This window comes from Doryrhamphus excisus, linkage group LG4 (assembly GCF_037039965.1).
Source record: "Doryrhamphus excisus strain RoL-2023G ecotype Guam linkage group LG4, RoL_Dexc_Guam_v1.1, whole genome shotgun sequence".
Taxonomy (NCBI): domain Eukaryota; kingdom Metazoa; phylum Chordata; class Actinopteri; order Syngnathiformes; family Syngnathidae; genus Doryrhamphus; species Doryrhamphus excisus.
In genome coordinates this window covers 3,505,563-3,527,264 of record NC_136360.1, presented here as the reverse complement: position 1 = coordinate 3,527,264, position 21,702 = coordinate 3,505,563, and the positions used below count along the sequence as shown (strand labels likewise).

Here is a 21,702-nt window from a genome sequence, read left to right as displayed (position 1 = left end):
AACCAGACTACCATTTACCAATTTGTCACACAGAGTCTCTGCTCTTGGGAGATACAGTATGTTCCATATCATGACACCCATGAAAGAGATGAAGGTTATTGTTTTTTTTTTATGTGAAAAGTTCAGCTTTGGGTCAGTAGTCTCACTCTCAGACATGTTTATCTCTCTGTACCTTCCCCGCAGTCTCAGTCATCAGTTTTGAACAGCTCAGTGGTTCAGAGCGAGACCCCTGGTGTGATTCTGGAGGGACTGAGACCCGGGACTGGCTATGTGGTTCAGGTGAGGGCCCGCACAGTGGCTGGCTATGGAGCCTACAGCAAGGAGATGCTCTTCCAAACACTCACTGATGGTAAGTATGTGGGTGTGCAGCTGGAGTGTGTGGAGGTGTGTGTACTGTATGTGTGTGGGAGCTGCATCCACAATCAACGGAGGTTATATAAGAGGTTAAACTCAATTGGAAATCTGACTGCAGAGTAAATTAACGTGCATGTGGGTTTCAGAAATGAAAATTTATGTGTGGGTTTTTAACAATTCATGTCGATTCGACTGAAATAATCTATACTGTTCACTTTTGGTGTGTTTCTGCAGATGAGTTTAAGTCAGAGTTGGGGCAGCAACTCTCCATGATCGCAGGCTCATTAGTAGGCGGGGTGTGTGTTGTCTCGTTGGTTGCCATTGCCATCATTTGTACCAGGTAATGCACCCAAAACACACATGTTGGTAGTTAATAGTAGTAGTTAATATTTTATAGCAGCATTTCCTATTAAAATTTTTTTTTTCTAAAAAAAATGTAATTGTGTAGGAGTTTGAATTTCTGCAATTATAATATTAGGTAGGTTTTTCTTTATTATTATTATTATTATTATTATTATTATTATTATTATTATTATTATTATTATTATTATTATTATTATTATTATTATTATTAAAACATATCTGTTATTATTATTAAATATTATAGTAAATATTATTTAAATATTGCAAAAATAAAATTATATAATAAAATGTTATATGAATACATATAAATAAACAAAATAAAACAATATAATAATAATTATTATTAAAAACAAATTATGATTAATATAATGTCACTTATAACATGAAAATATGTATTTTTAAACCCCCAAAAAGTCCTCCCATGGCCATGTTGAAGTATCCTTGGGCAAGCATATTGAACCCCCAGTTGGTCCTGATGCTGCGTCATCAGTAGGTAAATGTGCTAACAGTGCCAAAGCACTTTCAGTACATTAAAGGTAGAAAAGCGCTACAGTATATAAGTGATAGTCGATTTCCCGTTTACATATGTAACATCCAATCCATTATTATTAAAATGTACACAGTAATGCATGATATTGAAAGATGATCATGAGGAGAACAGATGGATTCTGAGTCACAGTCTAGCCCAGGCACGCTCTTCTTTCAGATGTAAGCAAGAGTTGACAAAAAAATAACAGCCAGCAACTATTAATAAAATCCTGAATTCCTTTTTTTTCTTTCTGTTGATATTTTTGACATTCCAAAAGACTTCAGCTGACAGGAAGGGAACCAATTAGCTTTCCTTCTATCTGTGTGTCTCTAGCTGTCTATCTACTTACATTTTTTTCTAAAATCTTTGGATTTGTGGGTTTCTTTTATGCAGGAGAAGACAGTTGAAAGAGAGTGTGTATGGAGACAAGCTGCAGCAGTACAATGCAGGAGGAGGTATGATTCATTGCTAGATTCACATCCACACACTACGGGATCAGGTTGAGGTCAGGGTTCTCAAGTTCTTCCACACCAAGCTCATCAACCATACTTTGCTTGTGCTCCCTAAAAGCATGTGTATTATACGTATATGTGTAACATATTGAAATAAGCTAAGAAATGACCTTAAAAATGATTTACTGATTCATTGATTAAGAGATGTTTGTCAATAGTTTTGTCCACACAATGTATATCAATACAATCATAACATATTTTTAAACTAATTATTGCTATTTTCCCTCAGAGGTAACATTAAGACCTGACATGTTTAGTGGTCCCACCCCCACGGTGACCTTCCCCACCATGTCGGATGGTCACAGTTCACCAGGGGTCAAGATATACATCGACCCTTTCACCTACGAAGACCCCAATGAGGCTGTCCGGGAGTTTGCCAAGGAAATTGACCCCTCATGTGTCAAAATAGAGGAAGTCATTGGCTCAGGTAAACATTTTTTTTAAATATATTCTGTACTTCATCTTTTACCTTTTTGCCACTTACTGACTCACTATCAATAGTTATCAATGATTTTTTGTTGTTTTTGTGATTGATCCTTTTGATACTAATATTAATAATGCATTTTATTTATGCCCTGCAATTGGCTGGCAACCAGTCCAGGGTGTACCCCACCTCTCAACCTGAACTCAGCTGGGATAGACTCCAGCATACCCCTGTTACTCTCGTGAGGATAAGCGGCATGGAAAATGGATGGGATGATGAGGTGTATGGAGGAGGTAGCAATGTTGAGGAGATCAGAGAGATAAGAGATATAGGGGGCAAGATGGTGGATGGCCTTCTTTGTGTTCAGCAGGATTTTGAATGCTCTTCTGAAATTGATGGGTAGCCAGTGGAGCTGCCGCAAGATGGGGGTGACGCGATGAAATGACCTGCATGAGGTGCAACAGTGATGGAAGTTTTATTTTACCTTCCATATTTGTCATGAAAGATAAGGGGGTTTAAAGACTGTTCCACTGTATTTTCTTCACAATGTTTTCAAAAGCCTTGTTGGCTTCTTCCAGGAGGCAGCTTGTCACTTGAAACAGACGATAACGGTAAACTTAATAAACCAATTTTATGTGTCGGTGAGCATAGCTGGGAACAAGCCATTGCAAGTATTATTGGATGCTTTGAAGTTGAGAAAAATTTGCTTTTATTTATGTGTAAACATCCACAGGAAATATAATAGTTGTGTCGATCCAGCTATTGCAATGTACAGTGTTGTTTGTTACAATTGGAGTTTTGTATTCTAACATCAAAATATATCAAAATAATTTGGGCAAGAATGATTACTTCTGTCATGTTACATTTGGGGCTGCACAGGGAGAAAAAGTGTTTAGTGCACAGGCCTCACAGCTAGGAGACCCGAGTTCGATTCCATGAAAGCATATTTTTGCCTAAAGTAAGTGCATTTCCAAGCATAAAAATGGCTAAATTAACCAAAATACAAATTTAAGGCATTCTGAAAATGCATTCAAAGATGCTGTGAATGCTATGTATTATTGTACACTGGTCATTAGGTGTCAGTAATCTTACTGTAATGTTAGGTAAGACACAAACACCAGGCTGGATCATCCATCCATCCATTTTCTGTACCGCTTAACGTCACGAGGGTCGCGGGCATGGCGGAGCCTATCCCAGCAGGATCTTCGGGAAAGAGGCAGGGTACACCCTGGACTGGTCGCCAGCCAATCACAGGGCACATATAGACAAACAACCCTCACCCTAATACCATATTCACATTCATACCGATGGAGTTGCCAATTAGCCTAATTAGTTTTTGGAATGTGGGAGGAAACCGAAGTACCCGGAGAAAACCCCACAAACAGGGAGAACATGCAAACTCCACACACAGATGCCCGAGCGGGTATTTGAAACCCCTTGCTGTGTGGCCAACCCGGAGATGAACTCCAGGTTGAGTTTCAGCATTTGGGGATTTTTCACTCAGTCTCACCAACATTGAAATGGATTTCTGACTGAGACGTCATGAACCAGATTCAGAACCTCCACACTCAAAAGGATGTGCTGTGGTCTGTTGAGCTACTCTCAACATCAGCCCATAATCTATGTTTCAAGCTTTATTTCTCCTGGGGCCAGGTTTCTCACCTCAGCCAAAGGTGACAGCAGCATGAAACCCTTGGAGAGTGGCAAGAAATATGAGCTTTGATGATCTGACAACAGAAATTGCTTTTCTACTTTATTTAATTCTTCTCCCTCTCTCCATCTATCCTGGTGGTTCAGCCCCACTGAAGTATTAGAGATTGTTTGCCTTTTGAGAAATGCTAAAACAGAACAAAGGGAGGGAAGGCAGAACAACTGATTGTGGAGAGAAGATAAAAGAAGAAACACCCTGAGGACATCATAAAAATATCTCTCCTCATTCCCTCTTCACAATGTCTTTCAAAGTACAGTATTTTGCTTTTACCTTATAACCACCACCACCTGTATAAAAATAAATCTGTCTGAAAGTACTGCTTAGTTTAAAGGCCATTTCTGAAATTTTTCGGCAAAGTCAAAAAGCCATTTCATCAGATAGACCTTGACGATTTTATCAACTGACCACACCATTCTTTCTGTCGTTCCTAGTCTGTCCTTTTTACATTTCCAGCAGTAACAGTAGCACTTAACGAGCATTGAGATGGGACACAGAGATCACAGTGAGAGAACCTGTCATCTAATTCCCATCATTCATCCATTATTCACACACACACATATCTCTGGCCTCTGGGCTTTAGTTTTGAAGTGATATTCACTTTTTCATCTACCAATAAAAAAAAAAGGGGGAGGCTGCATTTATTTTGACAGAAGACATGAGTGTCCACTATAAGTTAGCTTATTGTGGATGTTTGATGTTCTGTCACCCTGGCAGTGATGCATGTTGTCATAACTAGCAAAGAACAAACAAAAAAAATAATGTTTTTTTTTATGTGCACTACAAAACCAGATTATCGCACACCTGCACCTTCTGAGATCCAATTTTAAAGGGAGAGTTTGGATTTCTTGACAAGAAGTTGTAGGACATCCCCATTAGCAGTGTAGTACATCAATGGTGACTTACCTCCAGTCCAGTTCTGGTCGGATTTCCTTGAAGAGGAATATAGTTCCGCTTAGTTGCTGGGGCCACTTAAGTAAAGAGTTTGGCTTTTCAAAACAGGAGAGCACATTTGCATAAGAGCACATTTTTCCACTGTGGAACACACACATAAACAAACAAGATGGTTGTGGCGCTTCATCGTGGAACCAGATGCAAGTGTCTTCATCATATACCCAATAATGAACAGGCAAAAAACGTTGTGATGCAAATGTATTACTCTTTTGAAAGCATATTGTTCTTTCCGCAACTAAGCAGAACTACATTCGACCAGAACTGGATTCACAGGACCAAGTGCAGGGTAGGGTTAGGGGGTAAGTCACAGTTGATGTACTACACTGCTGATGGGGGATGTCGTACAACTTCATGTTATCTTTCTGAAAAGAAACTGTGTACATGATCATTTTATCATTGGAAGTCAAACCACATACCGTTGTTTTTTTTGGGTGTTTTATACCATAGCATCCCTCTATAGTACAGCTCTGAACAATTCAGCTAGCTCAAAGCATGTTGGTTACCTTCAGTGGAATCAGTTTTGGATTTTCTTTTCCAGGTGAGTTTGGAGAGGTGTACAAAGGCCGCCTGAAGCCTGTGGGGAAAAGAGAAATTCCCATCGCCATCAAGACTCTGAAGGTAGGCTATTCTGAGAGGCAGCGTCGGGACTTCCTGGCTGAGGCGTCAATCATGGGACAGTTTGACCAACCAAACATCATCAGGCTGGAGGGTGTGGTGACAAAGAGCAGGCCCACAATGATCATCACGGAATTCATGGAAAATGGAGCTCTTGACTCGTTTTTAAGGGTAAGTTACACATTCTTTTATCACTCACACTTTTTGCAAGAGTAATGTTGCTGTCCAGTCATCTGTGCAAGAGGTGAAACACTGCAAGAATTTACACTGTTGAAGTAGAGCTTCAAAATGCAAAAAGAAGAAATGGGACTGAGACAAAAAACAAACTGAAAATTAAATTAGTAGTCTGTTCATCAGTCCATCAAGACCATTTTAAAAACCTTCACAAAAATGTGGATTCTGTGTAATTTTCTGTCAGGTATGATGACAAAGGCAAATAGCTTTCTCTCTTTGAATGCATTTGGATTGTTAAGGTACTTGCTAATGGTACTTGCATTAGTGGCATGACAAGGAGATCTCACCTGGGATCCATACAGCACAGGGGCGGGGTTTCATCATGAGCTGGGCTGCTTTTCTTTCAATGGAACAATGGAGCTTCAGGTTGTGCAGGAGCGTCAAATAGCAACTGGCTATGTGGAGATGTTGCAGGGGGCATGACTGAAGTCTGGAGGGGGGTTCAACAGGACAATGCTGCAGTACACAATGCCCTCAGAGTTTTTTGGACTTTCCAATTGAGAATATTTGAGGATGGATGACAAGGGAATTTTACAAAAATGGACCTCAATTCCAGACAGTGGACACGTACCATCCTCAGCCATATTCCCACCAGGCTCCTGGATGCACCAAAATGGTGCAGCTACTCTATTACTTTTAGGAGGGTTTCAGTTTATTTTTTAGACTTAGACTTGGACTTTCTTGACATTTTCATCAGGAATTGTATAAATTGTGTATTTGTATCAAAGTCCCCATTCCAAGCCATTTTCTGTACCAGTTGATATCATTAGTGGAGCCTATCCCAGCTGACTTTGGATTGGTCACTATTCAATCGCGGGGCACATATACACAAACAACCATGGACAAGTCTCTAACAAACGTAAAATACATGTTTTTGAGATGTGAGAGGAAGCTGGAGTACCCAAGAAAAACCCACGCACACACAGGAAGAACATGCCATCTCCATGCAGAGATGCTACAATGGAGATTTTAACCCAAATCTCCAGAGAGTGAGGCAGTCGTGCAAATCACCACCTCAGCGTGAAGCCATAAACATTCCAATATGTAATTCATTAGGTGCATGCTGCGCAGGCTCCCAAATCTTATTTGGGCATTTAAACGAGTCTCCAAAATAGACCCTGCATGCCTGACTATGAGACAGCTGGCCCTTTTAAACAGCCAGATTAAGCCAGGATTTGGGGGGCTTTTTTTCTTGGGTCGCTGTTTTATACAAACACCGACACCGAATAAAAGGACAAAGTTGTCCCAGCAATATTCAGAGCCACTATCAGAGTCAAAACAGAGGTGGAAGAGTCTGTGTAAAAGGAAATACCAGATAGGCGGGTCAGCGGTTTGAATTTTTGCATTTCTTATGCCTATTGTGCGTTTACACGGCACACAAGAAGTATTGATTCAAGACTCCCAGACACTCCAGCACGTGTATCCACCCACAGCTGGATAGAGCCCAAGTGGTCACAACAACAGCGTTGTCAACAACAACGTGTTGAGAATGGACTAGGAGTGATGTCGGCTGTGCGTATTTTCTCTTAAATACATTGCAGTAGTGCAAAACTTGTCATGCACAAGTTTCCTGTGATGGCATATAACCGGGGAAGTAATAACACCAAACTCATCACGCAATTGAAGCAGCGTTAACACGGGGAACTCACATGGAACGACAAGAAGTCATAAGCTATAATAGAAATGATGACCAACCCCTTTTGGGGTTGTTATTATTGTCTTGCTGTCTTATTATAAAAATTATGTCTTGTCTTCAAAACACTAGTTGTGTGTGTAAATTGTTTAATGTAAACAATTTCTCGGTTAGCGCGCATGCCTCACAGCTAGGAGACCCGAGTTCAATTCCATGCTCTGCCATCTCTATGTGGAGTTTGCATGTTCTCCCTGTGCATGCATGGTTTTTTCAAGGTACTCCGGTTTCCTCCCACATTCCAAAAACATGCTAGGTTAATTGGCGACTCCAAATTGTCCATAGGTATGAATGTGAGTGTGAATGGTTGTTTGTCTATATGTGCCCTGTGATTGGCTGGCGACCATTCCGGGGTGTACCCCGCTCCTCGCGCAAAGACAGCTGGGATAGGCTCCAGCGCCCCACGTGACCCTCGCGAGGATAAGTGGTAGAAAATGAATGAATGAACATAGTGTATCCAGGTTTAACATTTTAAGTTAGGGGCTTCTCTGCTCCTAGTATCTTGTATCTTTCAAAGGTGAAAAAAAACTGCAATTTTATTTTTATGTAACATCATTAGCAGATTGAGTTAGGTGTGATCCTGTTAGTGTCTGTTCTCACTTTTGAATTTTTGTTTAATTTTAGTTTCACGCCACATATTATCACATAATCCTGTGTGATAAGATGGGTTCGGAAAACAATTAGTTGTTTTATTAATTTTATTTTAGAAAAATGGGCGCAAGGAAATATACTCCCACTGAGAAACAGATGGACAGTGTAGGGCTCAGCAGCTTTTCCTGAAAGAGACACAAAGAAAGGAACAACGTCCTGCTCTTTTTTTTTCCCCCTTACCTTGTCTCTTCCTGTGCTCTTTCTTCCTCGCCCTGCTAGATGCTCCGTCTGTCCGTCAGTCCATCCGTTTGATCCTGGCTTCCTTTCTAGGCACCGCTAAAAACAGAAAGAGAAACTGTTTGATGTTCACTTCTCAGAGTGTGACCTCCTTTGACTGAGTAATCATCCATTCACACACACACACACACACACACACACACATACATATATGCTGAAATACACACAATGATCAAGATTAGCGATGCTGTGCTCATAGTATGACCATCCTGGAGAGAACCAAACCATGTGGCAGCAGGTTGTGCCGACAGAGCATTAAGCCAAAGGAGCATCCAAGACGCAACATGATGCACAAAGTGAATTGGAAGGCACACACATGCACACACCTCAACTGAAAATAGGCAACATATTTTCATGAGCACTTTGTAGAGTGTCCAACAAAAGGTTAAGCGCCCTGTTTTGGAGAACATCCTGGATTTGGAGAACCCCTGTAGTGCCACACTGCCGTGCCACAACGAGAGGCATGTTGCAACAAATACATACGAAACGAAAAACAGTGCTAGGTTAACATTATTACATGTTGACTGTATCATACAAGTTGTATTATCAATATTATTTTTTAATATTTGTTTTGTTTGGCTCATCATTTACTTGCATCCTACAAATATAATAGTTAAACTTGGAACTACAATATCTGTTTAACTAGTAGATAGATAAATAGATCCCAGCAACAGCAAAAATTGTCCTTTCTGCACACACATACCTGTCTATAAGCAGCAAGTGTCCACATCTTAGCATGAGATATTAAATACACAAAAAGATTTTACAGTGCATGTAAAATGGCTAGAAACATTATTCATCCCTGTCCTCCTCCTCCTCCTGTGGAAACGTTGTCTTCTTCAGCATCACATTTGAGCAGCCACATAATTCCTTCATCACACACTTTGTCTGCCACTCTCTCTCTGTCATTGTCAAATTACCCCTTTTGGTTGAGCTATTCTCTCCATCACGCAGTAGTCCAGCCTAAAATGTGAGAAAAAGGTAGTACCTTATACACTGGAAATCAGTGTAGTTGTTAGATTGAATTTGCACCAAAACTCGACTCGGAACAAAACTTCTACGTAACATGAGGACCACCTGTATTTGCATTAAAAATGACTAATGTAGTTATTAGATTAGGTTCCGCATCAGACCCACCCCTTTAACAATTAAGACATTCTGGTCATGTTTTAAATCATCAAAATAAGTATGTAATATGTTGTCAAGAACATGTGCCTTGTTAGATAGCTCATATTAACTTGTTTTCTGGAGTTATAATGCACAGAAAAGTGAAAGACATATGTGTTCATGTTTCATGTAACAATTGTAAATGATGGGCAAAATTCCCCATAAAAATTGCAGTTCCCTTTAAGTCCGTAATATGTTTTCAATATATAAAGTATAATATGTATCAGTACTCACGCCCAATGAATGATAATTCATTTCTCTGCAAGCTTTTGCAGCCAATTTTCCCGTCAAACCTTTGCATTTCGTAGAGAACAGATGTGTTCAAGGACCACCGAAAAAATATTATCACATATGTATTACACACTTACAATAAATGTGATGTGTTTTCTGCATAAAATTTTAAGATCGTAAAAATTGACAGTTTTCGTCAAGAATTATTTTTTAAATAATGAGGATTTCCTCATTATTTAAAAAATAATTCTCACCTCCTTGCTTTAATTTTTGTGTTTGTGTAATTGACTATACATGAAATGACACTGCTGTCATCACTTCCTCCGAGCATCACATGGTCTCATCACGGTCTCTGGCGAGATGCTAATTGTTTTCCTCTGCTGTCTCCACACTCCACACGACATGATGTCACACCAATGTGTCATATCATGCTGTCACTCAACGCACTTCTCTTAGTTGTGATTGAGAGTTCTATCCATTGGAATCGTTGATCTTGAACATAGTTTCTTTTGCAACACAAGTTCATAAAACATAAAAACAAAAGTACTTTAATTATTATGACGTGCAATTTCTTAAATGTCAAGTTATTCATAGCAAATAAAACTAAAACAGTCAGTACCTTAATGTTGATAATGAGTAAAAATTGTACAAATTTGCAATTTCATGCTCACTGAATAGAGTTCTGTGAGGTCTGCTGACATTTTCAGTGAAGTTGACTGAAGTTTTGTGCATTTTAAGATGCTTTTTTTTTTTACTTATTCCAATCACCAATATATTTATGACTATTTATAAATAAATCACATTGCACCCTTGCTTTCTGACATTTCAAAGCAAAATTGTTTTGGGGGGGTTGTAACATGACGTCTCCCTATGGCTCAGACATCACACTAAGCTGTATTTACAATTTTACAATACATGACAGAAATGAAATATGTACCAGAAGTATAGTTGCCGTCTTACACAAAACCCTGCACTTCCTGTGGCAGATGACACTTTCCAACGCAGGTTTTGTATAATTGACAGTTATGCTTGATGGTAAAGTAGTGCTAATTGTTCATTGTGCAATAAAATGGGCCACTCGAACATGCAAAGTGCATTTTGCATCAGTCTGCAGATTACTGAAAGTGATGAAATGATTAATGTTTTCTGTACCAGCCAGCTGTTCTGCACCCTGCTTACTTTTTCTCTAAATGCTTGTTAGGTATGATAAATGTCTCACTGTCATCGTTTCACCCCTTTCTGCTAGATGAAAACGTCTGATAATAGAAAATACAAATATTCATGTCTTGCTTCTGCTTTTGCAGCAAAATGACGGGCAGTTCCCCGTGATCCAGCTGGTTGGTATGCTGAGAGGCATTGCGTCTGGAATGAGGTACATACACACACACACACACACACACACACACAAATACATGAGCTCATTTCTGCTGAAGAAATCTATTCATCATCAAGATGAAGAAAAAAACTTTTTCATTTCTATGAATATTATGGTCATTATGTGAAATTAGATTTCCAAAGTAATTCGCTCAGCCACATCAAACGAAGAACAACAGCCTCAGATATGCAGCTCCAGCCTGCTGTGGATGTTCAAAAACATTCTCTATCTTTATTTACTTGTTGTCACACACTCAACACATACATGTAACTATGTACAGGTTCACAAGCCTTAAATCCCATTACTGTTTCAAGCAACGATAACTCACAGACACACCAAATCCCATTACCATCTTCCACTGGCCCAGGTAGCTGGCAGTAGATAACACAAACGTTCACACAATAAATCATGTTGACGTTCCAGGTACCTGGCAGAGATGAGTTACGTTCACAGAGACCTGGCTGCTCGCAACATCCTGGTTAACAGTAACTTGGTGTGTAAGGTGTCTGACTTTGGCTTGTCTCGTTATTTGGAGGAGGATACGTCTGACCCTACTTACACCAGCTCACTGGTGAGCACAGACACACACAATCTGCACTCATGAGTGATTGCTTGATTCTATGCTAGAAATATTATCTCATATCATATTTTGTTAACACTTTACAATGAGCTACATGAAATAACAGTAGTGAATGAGGAATGAACCTACGTAACCCTTAACATTACTTATTAGTTCCGCAGTATCTACTGTATTTTTGTATACCTTTATTATAAAGTGAAACCCAATAATGTTTGTTCTTTTCAGTGTTTTCAGAAGGATTATAGTTACTTGCTACAAAACATTACCAATTACGTATTAAACCGATAGCACTTGCAAATGACTTGGAGGTAATTCCATATAGTCAATGAAGTACATTTCTGGTCACTACAGTATTTCATGTCGTTTCTGACATCAACAAAAAAAACATGAACAGCTTAATTGGGAATTTGGCCTACAAAATTCATTACACACAAGCACAGAGTGCGGACAAATGTAGGGAGTGACAGCAAATCACACTTTTCGCACATACGGTATGCTAAGTATCCCATAAGGTCACCTGGTGACATTTAAAGGGGAAATATTATGCAGTTTTTTTACCTATCAAAACCATTCCTGGGTGTATAAATAACATGTCTATGCTTCAGTCAAAATCCCCCCCAGTGCAGCCGGTGTTGCCAGGGATGCTGTTCTGTTTCATGATAAATATGTAATAGCAGTCTTGACATGACAGGCCCTGTAAGGTAGCAACTGAGAAGCCATATGAGGAGTAAAAGCATGTTTAGCACACGTAGACACATCATATTTCTACATCGGATGGAGCGAAGAATCCGGGATTAGCCCTGAAGTCAAAACATTATAGACTTCATCCTTGGTTTGAAAGCTCAAATATGAAATGAATCCTCTGCTGTGATGTCCTCTGTGGCTGGGAGGCAATGTTATTATGTGTGACAATCTCTGCATCCAACACTGCAGTTCTGCTTAGCCTTTGGTTTTGACGTGGAAGTGGGTTTTATGAAGTAGACCCTGGCCTCATCGATCGATACTCCTCTTCCCTCTCGTCAGGGTGGGAAAATCCCAGTGCGGTGGACGGCCCCAGAGGCAATCGCTTATAGGAAGTTCACATCGGCCTCAGATGTTTGGAGCTATGGGATCGTCACCTGGGAGGTGATGTCATACGGCGAAAGGCCTTACTGGGACATGAGTAACCAAGATGTAAGTCACATGCATGATTCAGTAGAAACAAAGAACCTCTGACTTCTGTGGTGCATGTTCTCACTCCTACTGGTGACATTTATATCACCCCTGCCATCCTTTCATGGTTGTTTTGCAAATCCATGTGTTTGAATTGTGAGTGTGCTTGTTTTTTCCTTTGGATTTGCTCCAACAGGGGATCCGCCTGTCTGCTCAACACAGAAAATAAGGACATAAATTGAAGTGTCATACAGCAGAAAATGTAAAGAGTACATTTTCAAACTTATAACAGTTGACTCTTCCATAGTCAAACACAATCTGTCAATCTGAATCCATTTGAAATTTGTTAGAAAAATCTAATTCATTTTTTGTAGTTTCATCATGCAGAGTTGAGATGTTCATCACACAGTAACTTAACACTCCGAAGGTATACCCAAGAAGTATACAAGAAAAGTACCCCCTGAGCTCATGAGCTCCCTCTGGTTCCACTATGGCTACCGTTGGCCAATGAACTCGTCTGCTCATGATTGGCTCCTGTCAAATAAAAAGCTGCCTGGTCCTCACAGACTTGTGTATGCCACAATATGTATTTTTAGGATTCAGACATGTGTGGCTCACAGTCCGGTGCAGCTTATATCTCAATATATAAAGGCTTTACCATTAGTGTCCCGACAGAGTCTGGCGCTCTTTTTAAACTTTATTCTGACCTTAACGACCTTAACACTTGACAGCAGTGCTCATTTCCAACATCCCCAACCTGCACATTTCTCTGCATTCTCCCCACACAACACTTCTCCATTCTCTACCAATCTCACACAAGGTGCATTCATGAACATCACATCATCAGTGTCCCGACAGAATCTGACGTTCTTTTTAAACTTTATTCTGACCTTAACACTTGACAGTACTGCTCATTTCCAACATCCCCAACCTGCACATTTCTCTGCATTCTCTCCACACAACACTTCTCCATTCTCTACCAATCTCACACAAGGTGCATTCATGAACATCACATCATCAGTGTCCCGACAGAATCTGACGTTTTTTAAACTTTATTCTGACCTTAACACTTGACAGCAGTGCTCATTTCCAACATCAGCAACCTGCACATTTCTCTGCCTTCTCGCCACACCTACACAACACTTTGTCATTTTCCACCAATCTCACGCAAGGTGAGAACATAAGACAAACCCCCCGAGGCAGGTTTATAAAGGTTGTATTATACACTGATATTTGATGTTTTTTCAAAAAAGGAAGGCAATAATTGCTTTCCCTGGTTACTGCTAATTCAACTAAGCCAAACACTGCATCACAATCTTTGCTTGTTTAACTACATAAAGATACACTTCCCCCATGTTTCACCAGTCACCTCTTTTGCACACTCTTGCACTCGAGCTCTCTTGCAGCCTCACCTCTTATTCCCCAACGGCTGCCCTGGAGCAAGAGAAGCAGCCGATGCAGCAGAGCCCTGACGGAGTCAGTATAGTGATAGAGACATTTTTATAATGGCAAAGAGTGTATAATAATGAGGAAAGTATGCGGCAGCACTGCAGCTAACAAGGGTCTGGTGGTGTATTAAGTATGCATGAACCTCACACATAGCTGCACCACTCGCACACATATCCAGTTCTAACACCCAAAATATTTCAAAGACGAGGGGAACGATGAAATTGTCAGTGGGGCTACCGCCGGTGCTGTGTTGGACATGAATTAATCATGACAGATACCTGTGATGTTTCACTACACTTGCTGCTATTTTGATTGGCAGTGACGCTTAGAAGGCATCGCTTTGCAGCAGAAAGTCAGAGAAATGTGTCAGGGTCGAGAAGAGTTCATTGAGTGCACAGACAAATCCCCGCTGCAGCATTTACAGCCTGAGCAGTGTGGTTGTCCCTTAATGTCCCACACAATGGGCTTACAAGTATACGGATGGGGGGCTTGCAAGTTTACATTTGACTAGTAAAAAAAAAAAAAAAACATGAAGTGGGATTTCAAGGACTTTCACTTCTACTTTGTGAACAGCGGCTCAAAGCTTAAAAAGGAAAGACTGCGAAGGTTTGGCTGCTCGACTGAGAGGCGGAGTAGGCGGAGATAAATCAAGGTTTTCCAGGTCAATAATCTAACAAGAAAACGACAGTCAACAAACACACAGAGGTCAAACTATAAAACAGGAAAACTTGTTAGCTATGTGTTCACACAAAACCTTATATGACCTTTACTACTGTAAATACTCATGAAATGCAAAGCTTGTAGTCCAAAACTACTTCCTCTTCACCACAGCCAGCAGCAGGCACCACAGCCACTTGCAGATGAATAGTTTGATTTCCTGCGTGATTGCAAGCAGTGCCAGCTGTGAAATGTAAAAGAAATACTTCGGTTTGTGGTTTCTAATTTTTTTTTCCTTATAAAAATAAAACAAAAGGAGAACATACCCTCTTGAAGAACCCCAGTTGAGCTCCACTCAAAGTGGGATCCCTCTAGACATGAAATAACAGCCCTATAATCACCTTTACACCCAATAGTGTCGATATAATAGCAAATAAGCCATTTAGTAAGACATCAGTCAGAGTCAAACATGTGTGGACGTTACTATAAATATTTTCCCTACACGATCTGAAAAGAAGCAGACAGGAAGTGATATTTCACTATTGCCATATTAGGGATTATTGTGCCTGTTGTGAGAGAATTCAAACCTGCAATAAAAGCCTGTTGTTCTGGAGATCGAGTCTAAAAATCACATGATTTACTAAATTCAAACCACAAGTCTGCGAGTGACGAATCTACTGGATTAAATTTACAATCCCTTATTAATGTCCAAGTAAGATGATTTTTTTTTATCCCCAAAATTGCTACTCTGCCAGAAAATTCTCTCCAAGTTTATAATTTGACCCTGTATTAACACTTGTGCTATTCAAATGGATGAAACATTGCCACAGATGACATTTTGGAGGTTTTATTAAATGAACACAAATTGATTGCAGGAAAAATCCTTGAATATAAATGAAATCAGGGGATAGTGATAGTAGTATAACCTTTATAGATAAGCAAATATAGTCACACTATCACAAGGAAATAAACACAAGTTACACAGAAGAATAGATTGATTGATTTACTGATTTGACCTATGGCTAACTTGCCTACTTTTTGTTTACTAAAAAAGTACAGGACTGTGTGCGGAAATATTAGATTTTTGCCATCTTGTGTTGAATAACGTTAAAAATGGATAGCATTTTTGCTTTGACCCAAACATTCATTCATTCATTTTCTACCGCTTATCCTCACGAGGGTCACGGGGGGTGCTGGAGCCTATCCCAGCTGTCTTCGGGCGAGAGTCGACAGGGCACATATCTACAAACAACCATTCACATTCACATTCATACCTATTACTAATACAATTTGGAGTCGCCAATTAACCTAGCATGTTTTTGGAATGTGGGAGGAAACCGGAATGCCCGGAGAAAACCCACGCATGCACGGGGATAACATGCAAACTCCATACAGAGATGACCGAGGTGGGAATTGAGCTCTGGTCTCCTAGCTGTGAGGCCTGCACGCTAACCATTCGGCCGCCTTGACCCAAACAGGTAGAGGCAAATCTATCTGTTGCGGTCCAAATTGAATTATGGGGGCCCAAATAAATAATGAATGTATGAAAAACAATGCATATAAATTTGTACTTGAACATACTCTTAATTCATGTTCCAGGTAATCAACGCCATTGAGCAGGACTTCCGGCTGCCAGCTCCCATGGACTGTCCAACAGTGCTTCACCAGCTGATGCTGGACTGCTGGCAAAAAGACAGGAACGCACGGCCAAAGTTCCCGGATGTTGTCAACATGCTGGACAAAATGATACGCAACCCAGCATCCCTGAAAGCAGGCACCAACAATGTTGCTCCAGGGTGAGAGGAGATGGAAAAGAAGACTGAAAAACATCCACTGAATGTTAAATATTTCTTTTTTTCGACCTCCTCCATCTCTCCTCTGCCAGTCCATCCCATCATCCTTTGTTAGATCGTGGCGCTCCAGATTTGAGCAGGGTGAGCTCTGTAGAGGACTGGCTGGCTGCACTGAAGATGACCCAGTATAGAGACTCCTTTCTGGGATCGGGCTTCACCTCCTTGCCGCTCGTCACTCAAATCACAGCAGAGTAGGTCCTCTTTTAAGCGTCTCTTTTTTTCCCCCCACTCTGCCTGCCTCTCACTGCGTGCCTTTCACACTGTTCCCCTGCCAAGTGTGCATCTTGTTAGTAGGAGATCTGGCTGGACGGCTGGTTGGCTGGTCCATGTGTGCATCTGTCTGCCATTCTGAGCCATCCCCCCCTGGCTGTCTACGAGCGTCCATTCCCGCTCCCTTCCGTTATCATCGTGTAACCGCCATCGCTCGCGATGAATTGCTCTAATTTCAAAATAATGATTATTCATTGTGCTGCCAGCAGTGCTATTGTCTGTAATATAGGTTCCATCTTTTATGTGCTTTCATGCTGCTGCTTCTTCTGTTACTAATTGTCACCTCTTAGTAGGTCAGGAAAATATGGTTTGTTATTGCACTGAAACGTTTTGTCTCTTTTATTCCATATGACAATTATATATGCATACATATACATATGTATGCATATAAGATACACATTGTCGTACTGACTTGCTATAATCACTCTGCTCGAGGCTACAGGCGTTTTGTCTCCGAAACAAGTCCTCCACATGCTTATCACCTGATTCAAATAGCCTTGGGTGTGTAGTTATGTAACTATGCCCTTCGACGTCTCTGTCACCACGTTTTATTAAATTATGCCTCTTGTTATTCACAAAGAGCTTATTTAATTTTGTATCTATTTTAAAGCTAACGGCAGATTTTCATTTCACAATAGGACATTTTATATAAACACCCTCTCAATAGGAGACCAGGGCCCCGTTTCACGAAGCAGGTTCAACCAACTCTGAGTCTAACCCTGAACTCTGAGTTGATCTACTCTGAGACAGGAAACTCTGAGTTACGGGTTTCAGAACAGGTGATTTCATTTGGTTCAAGTTTGTTCACTCTGAGTTAAGCGCGTGCACCACGACTTTAAAAAGCCCTCATCAATGGAGCCCCGTTCCCTCGATTCACCATGGGTGACCATGTAGTTGGTCTACATTTCTCATCAAATGTCCTTACACTTAAGACACCACATAAAAAGTAACTGGTTTTCAGGCAATTTTCACTTGTTTCACGCACATTTTCAATTGAAATAACAAACTTGCTCCACTGACAGATTTTTCAAATTATTTTTTGTCTAAAAACAATTTACTTTTAGGTGTGATTCGTTTTGATCAGAAATTAGACATTTTGACGAGAAATAAGAAATATAGTTGGTATGATTTTGACTTTTTGCAGTTTGATGCAGTCTGACATTCAATCTACCTGCACATTGATGCTGTGAATGGATTTTCTGTTCACATAGTCTCCTTCATTTTCTGAAGGAGCAACGATGGGAATGTGCGTCCCATCGATGCACCCTATCACACCAGGGAATCCTAAAAGAAATTAAAATGACAAATCCCAGTGTGAGGTTGCAGCACCATGTCATGAACTGAATATGATTTATAATCATACATTTTAACTGATTTCTACATTCACCTGCAATTCTGTGGAATTCCTCCTTGATGACCCCCACGGGTTTATGTCCCGGGAACACAACGGAGGAGTTGATTTGTCTTTTTAGTGCTAGGGACACTTTTCTCACAGCTCTGCAGACGGTGGCCTTGCTAATGTTTTCTGCATCACCTATGTTATATAAAAAACTTCCGAAAACCGAAGAGCAACACACAGAATCTGGGTGGATGACAGTGGACGTCCACGGTTGGTGATGTTTTGAATGTCCTGACGGATGAGATTATGGATGTACTAAGGTGATGGATGGTGAAGTGAAGCGGTACCGTTCGAAAAGAAAATTATCTGGAAATGATAGCGTGTCCAATCTCTTATTATGAAACTCGAGGTTCATTGAAGAAAACCCGGTCCCGACCAGGTTATGTTCACAGAGTCTGTTGCCATAGTAACTGACACCGAGGTTAAGTTACCTCTCTCTGTGAAACAGGCTGGAGTTACTCCTCTGTCTCTGGTTTGACTTACCTCCCTTTGTGAAACGGAAAACTCAGAGTTTCCCTCATTTCAGGGTTAACATACTCAGAGTTTTCACTAAACCTGCTTCGTGAAACGGGGCCCAGGACAATGGTTGCCTTATGTACAAGAAGGAGAAAATACACGGTAATAGTCTGTCTCTGGATTTCAAAAATATATTACTTATTAAATCATGCTGTTTTGTGGATGAATATGACCAATTATTATTACAAACATGTATATTTCAGAAAATATTACATATATATTGCCTGCATTTTCAAGCATAACAATGACTAAATGAACTAAAATACAAATCTCAAAGATGCTGAATGTAGTATTCAATACTGGTCACTAGGTGTCAGTAGTGTTACTGTAACACAGGACAGGCTTTTATCGAAGGTTTGAATTATCGCACAGACCCAATAATTTTGAATAAAACAAAATGTTAATTTTGCAGCCGTCATCCATGCAAAGCTAAAACTCAACTCGTATTTATGTCTTAATTGGCTTATGTATACCCTCATTCTGTCTGCTGTATGTGGTTTTATCAGCATAAATGTGTCTACTGTGGTGTTATTTCATGTCTATAGGGCTCTAATAATGTTTAAACCTGGATTTAGAAGGTTGTTTTATATGGTCTAGCTACCAAAATATTGCATTTATAAATAAAAACTCCTACTTCACAGAAATGTACTTATCACGGTCGGATCTGGAACCAATTAACCTCAATAAACGAGGGATAACTGTACTACTAGAAGTTCTGTTAGGAGCTGCCAACCCATGCTTTGCTATGACTTTATTTGATTCAATTTTATTTTCCAACACAAACCTAGAAAAAGGAAATTAGCTGCAATCAGCTTTTTCTCCAGAATGAATGTAACCTCATATCTGTCTTTTATTCTATTTATTCTCAGAGACCTCCAGAGGATCGGAGTGTCTCTTGCTGGACACCAGAAGAAAATTCTCTCAAGCGTTCAGTCAATGAGACACCACATCGATGACCAGTCTCCTACTGAATCTGTGTAATCAGCATCTTCAAACCGGTTGGTTTAACGTCTTCATGCAAGAGGAGTGCTTCACCTTTGCGCACATGTTCAATTTCCTTTTACAATCCCCGGTCGGACTTCTATTCGCTGCTCATCTTTTCAGAAGCAGAGATACTTTTCAACTTTGGAAGTGATTAAATGCACATTTACAAGAGCCAATGTAAGGTCAGCATGCTCTTTAAGTCAAGGAATAAGGACAAGTATGTGCTCTTTACAAAACCTGATGTGATCTGACCTGAAAAAAACTACAATCATAAAAGCCCATTTCCATCCACAAAGCAATTTTTACAACTTGACAGTTTTGATTCAAGGGCATCGTGGCCTGCTTCTCCTCCTTATGCAGCAATTGTACCAACATACCAGGAAGGGGAGAGTGTCCTGAATGAACAATTGTGTGAACAACAAAAACAGGTCAAAAAGCCTGTTAGGTGTTTCCTGTGTCGATAAAAAAGACTACTCTGTTGTCTGTGTGACAACTGCCACAATTGAAATACAGAAGAACCCACAGTTAAAAGGGACTGTGTCAATCTATCTTCATATTGAAGAGTCTGTACATATCATATGGGATGTTTATTTCCTACAATATTTCATGTATTGTGTTTATCGGTATTGCACTTGGTATCTTCCTAATGTTGATTCTTCGCTTTTGATGAAACAAAGTCAAAAAGGATTATTTTTCTCGGTACGCTTACAATCACCTCTTCCATGCAAAGAGCTTGCAATGCTTAGCCTACTCAGATGACTAATTCACAGGACTTAAAATAAGTGACTTTTTAAATTAGCACAATTTGTATTGAAGTGGAGGTGATTATTGAACAGAAAGAGGAAGGAAACTATAAAAACCCTGAGGCATGTTAAAAGAAAAAAACACTGCAACTGGAAGGTCACAGCAGGTTGGAAGGAAGGAAAAGAAAATCAAGGATGTGATGGAATTGAGTAAAAAGTGTTTGACTCCTTCCTGATTTTTTTTTTTCTGCCTGTCATACTTCAATGTTTCAGATCATCTAACACATTTAAATATTACTCAATGACAAACTCACCTTTTAAAATGAAATGTTTTATTATTGGGGGAAAAAAAATCCAAACGTACATGTCAGTGGATCGATCAGTCTGGAAAAGGTTATAAAGCCATTTCTAAAGATTTGGGACTCCAGCAAACCACAGCGAGAGCCATTATCCACAAATGGCAAAAACATGGTGAATCTTCCCAGGAGTGGCTGGCCAACCAAAATTACCTCAAGAGTCACAAAAGACCCCACAACAACATCCAAAAATCTGCAGGCATGAATTAACCTCAGTTAAGGTCTGTGTTCATGATTCCACCATAAGAAAGACACTGAGCAAAACCGGCCTTCATAGCAGAGTTCTGAGGCAAAAAAACAACATTAACGCTCATCTCAATTTTGCCAAAAAACATCTTGATGAACCACATGACCTTTGAGAAAATACTCTTTTTGGAAGGTGTGTCTCCCATTACATGTCATTTTAAGAAAGTGACATCACACCAACAGTAAAATATGGTGGTGGTAGTGTGATGGTCTGGGGCTGTTTTGCTGCTTCATGACCTTGAAGACTTTCTGTGATAAATGGAACCATGAATTCTGACCCAAAAAAAAAAAACCTGACGGAGAATGTCTGGTGACCTCAAACTGAAACCCACTTGGGTTCTGCAGCAGGACAATGATCCAAAACACACCAGCAAGTCCACCTCTGAATGGCTGAAGAAAAACAAAATGAAGACTTTGGAGTGGTCTAGTCAAAGTCCTGACCTGAACCCAATT

The 21,702-nt window shown here is 40.1% G+C and overlaps 1 protein-coding gene across 1 annotated transcript in view; it reads left to right on the top strand.

Moving 5' to 3' along the window:
- LOC131129242 (ephrin type-B receptor 1-like) overlaps nt 1-21,277 on the top strand; it is a 65,085-nt gene extending 43,808 nt beyond the window's left edge. Inside the window, exons 10-20 of the mRNA XM_058072551.2 lie at nt 184-349; nt 589-694; nt 1,640-1,701; nt 1,988-2,185; nt 5,383-5,630; nt 10,974-11,041; nt 11,468-11,615; nt 12,648-12,797; nt 16,482-16,678; nt 16,768-16,926; nt 19,790-21,277. Coding sequence (XP_057928534.1) covers nt 184-349; nt 589-694; nt 1,640-1,701; nt 1,988-2,185; nt 5,383-5,630; nt 10,974-11,041; nt 11,468-11,615; nt 12,648-12,797; nt 16,482-16,678; nt 16,768-16,926; nt 19,790-19,901 — 1,614 coding nt within the window. The 3' untranslated portion in view covers nt 19,902-21,277. The remainder of the gene's footprint in view (nt 1-183; nt 350-588; nt 695-1,639; nt 1,702-1,987; nt 2,186-5,382; nt 5,631-10,973; nt 11,042-11,467; nt 11,616-12,647; nt 12,798-16,481; nt 16,679-16,767; nt 16,927-19,789) is intronic.
- Nucleotides 21,278-21,702: the final 425 nt, after the last annotated feature.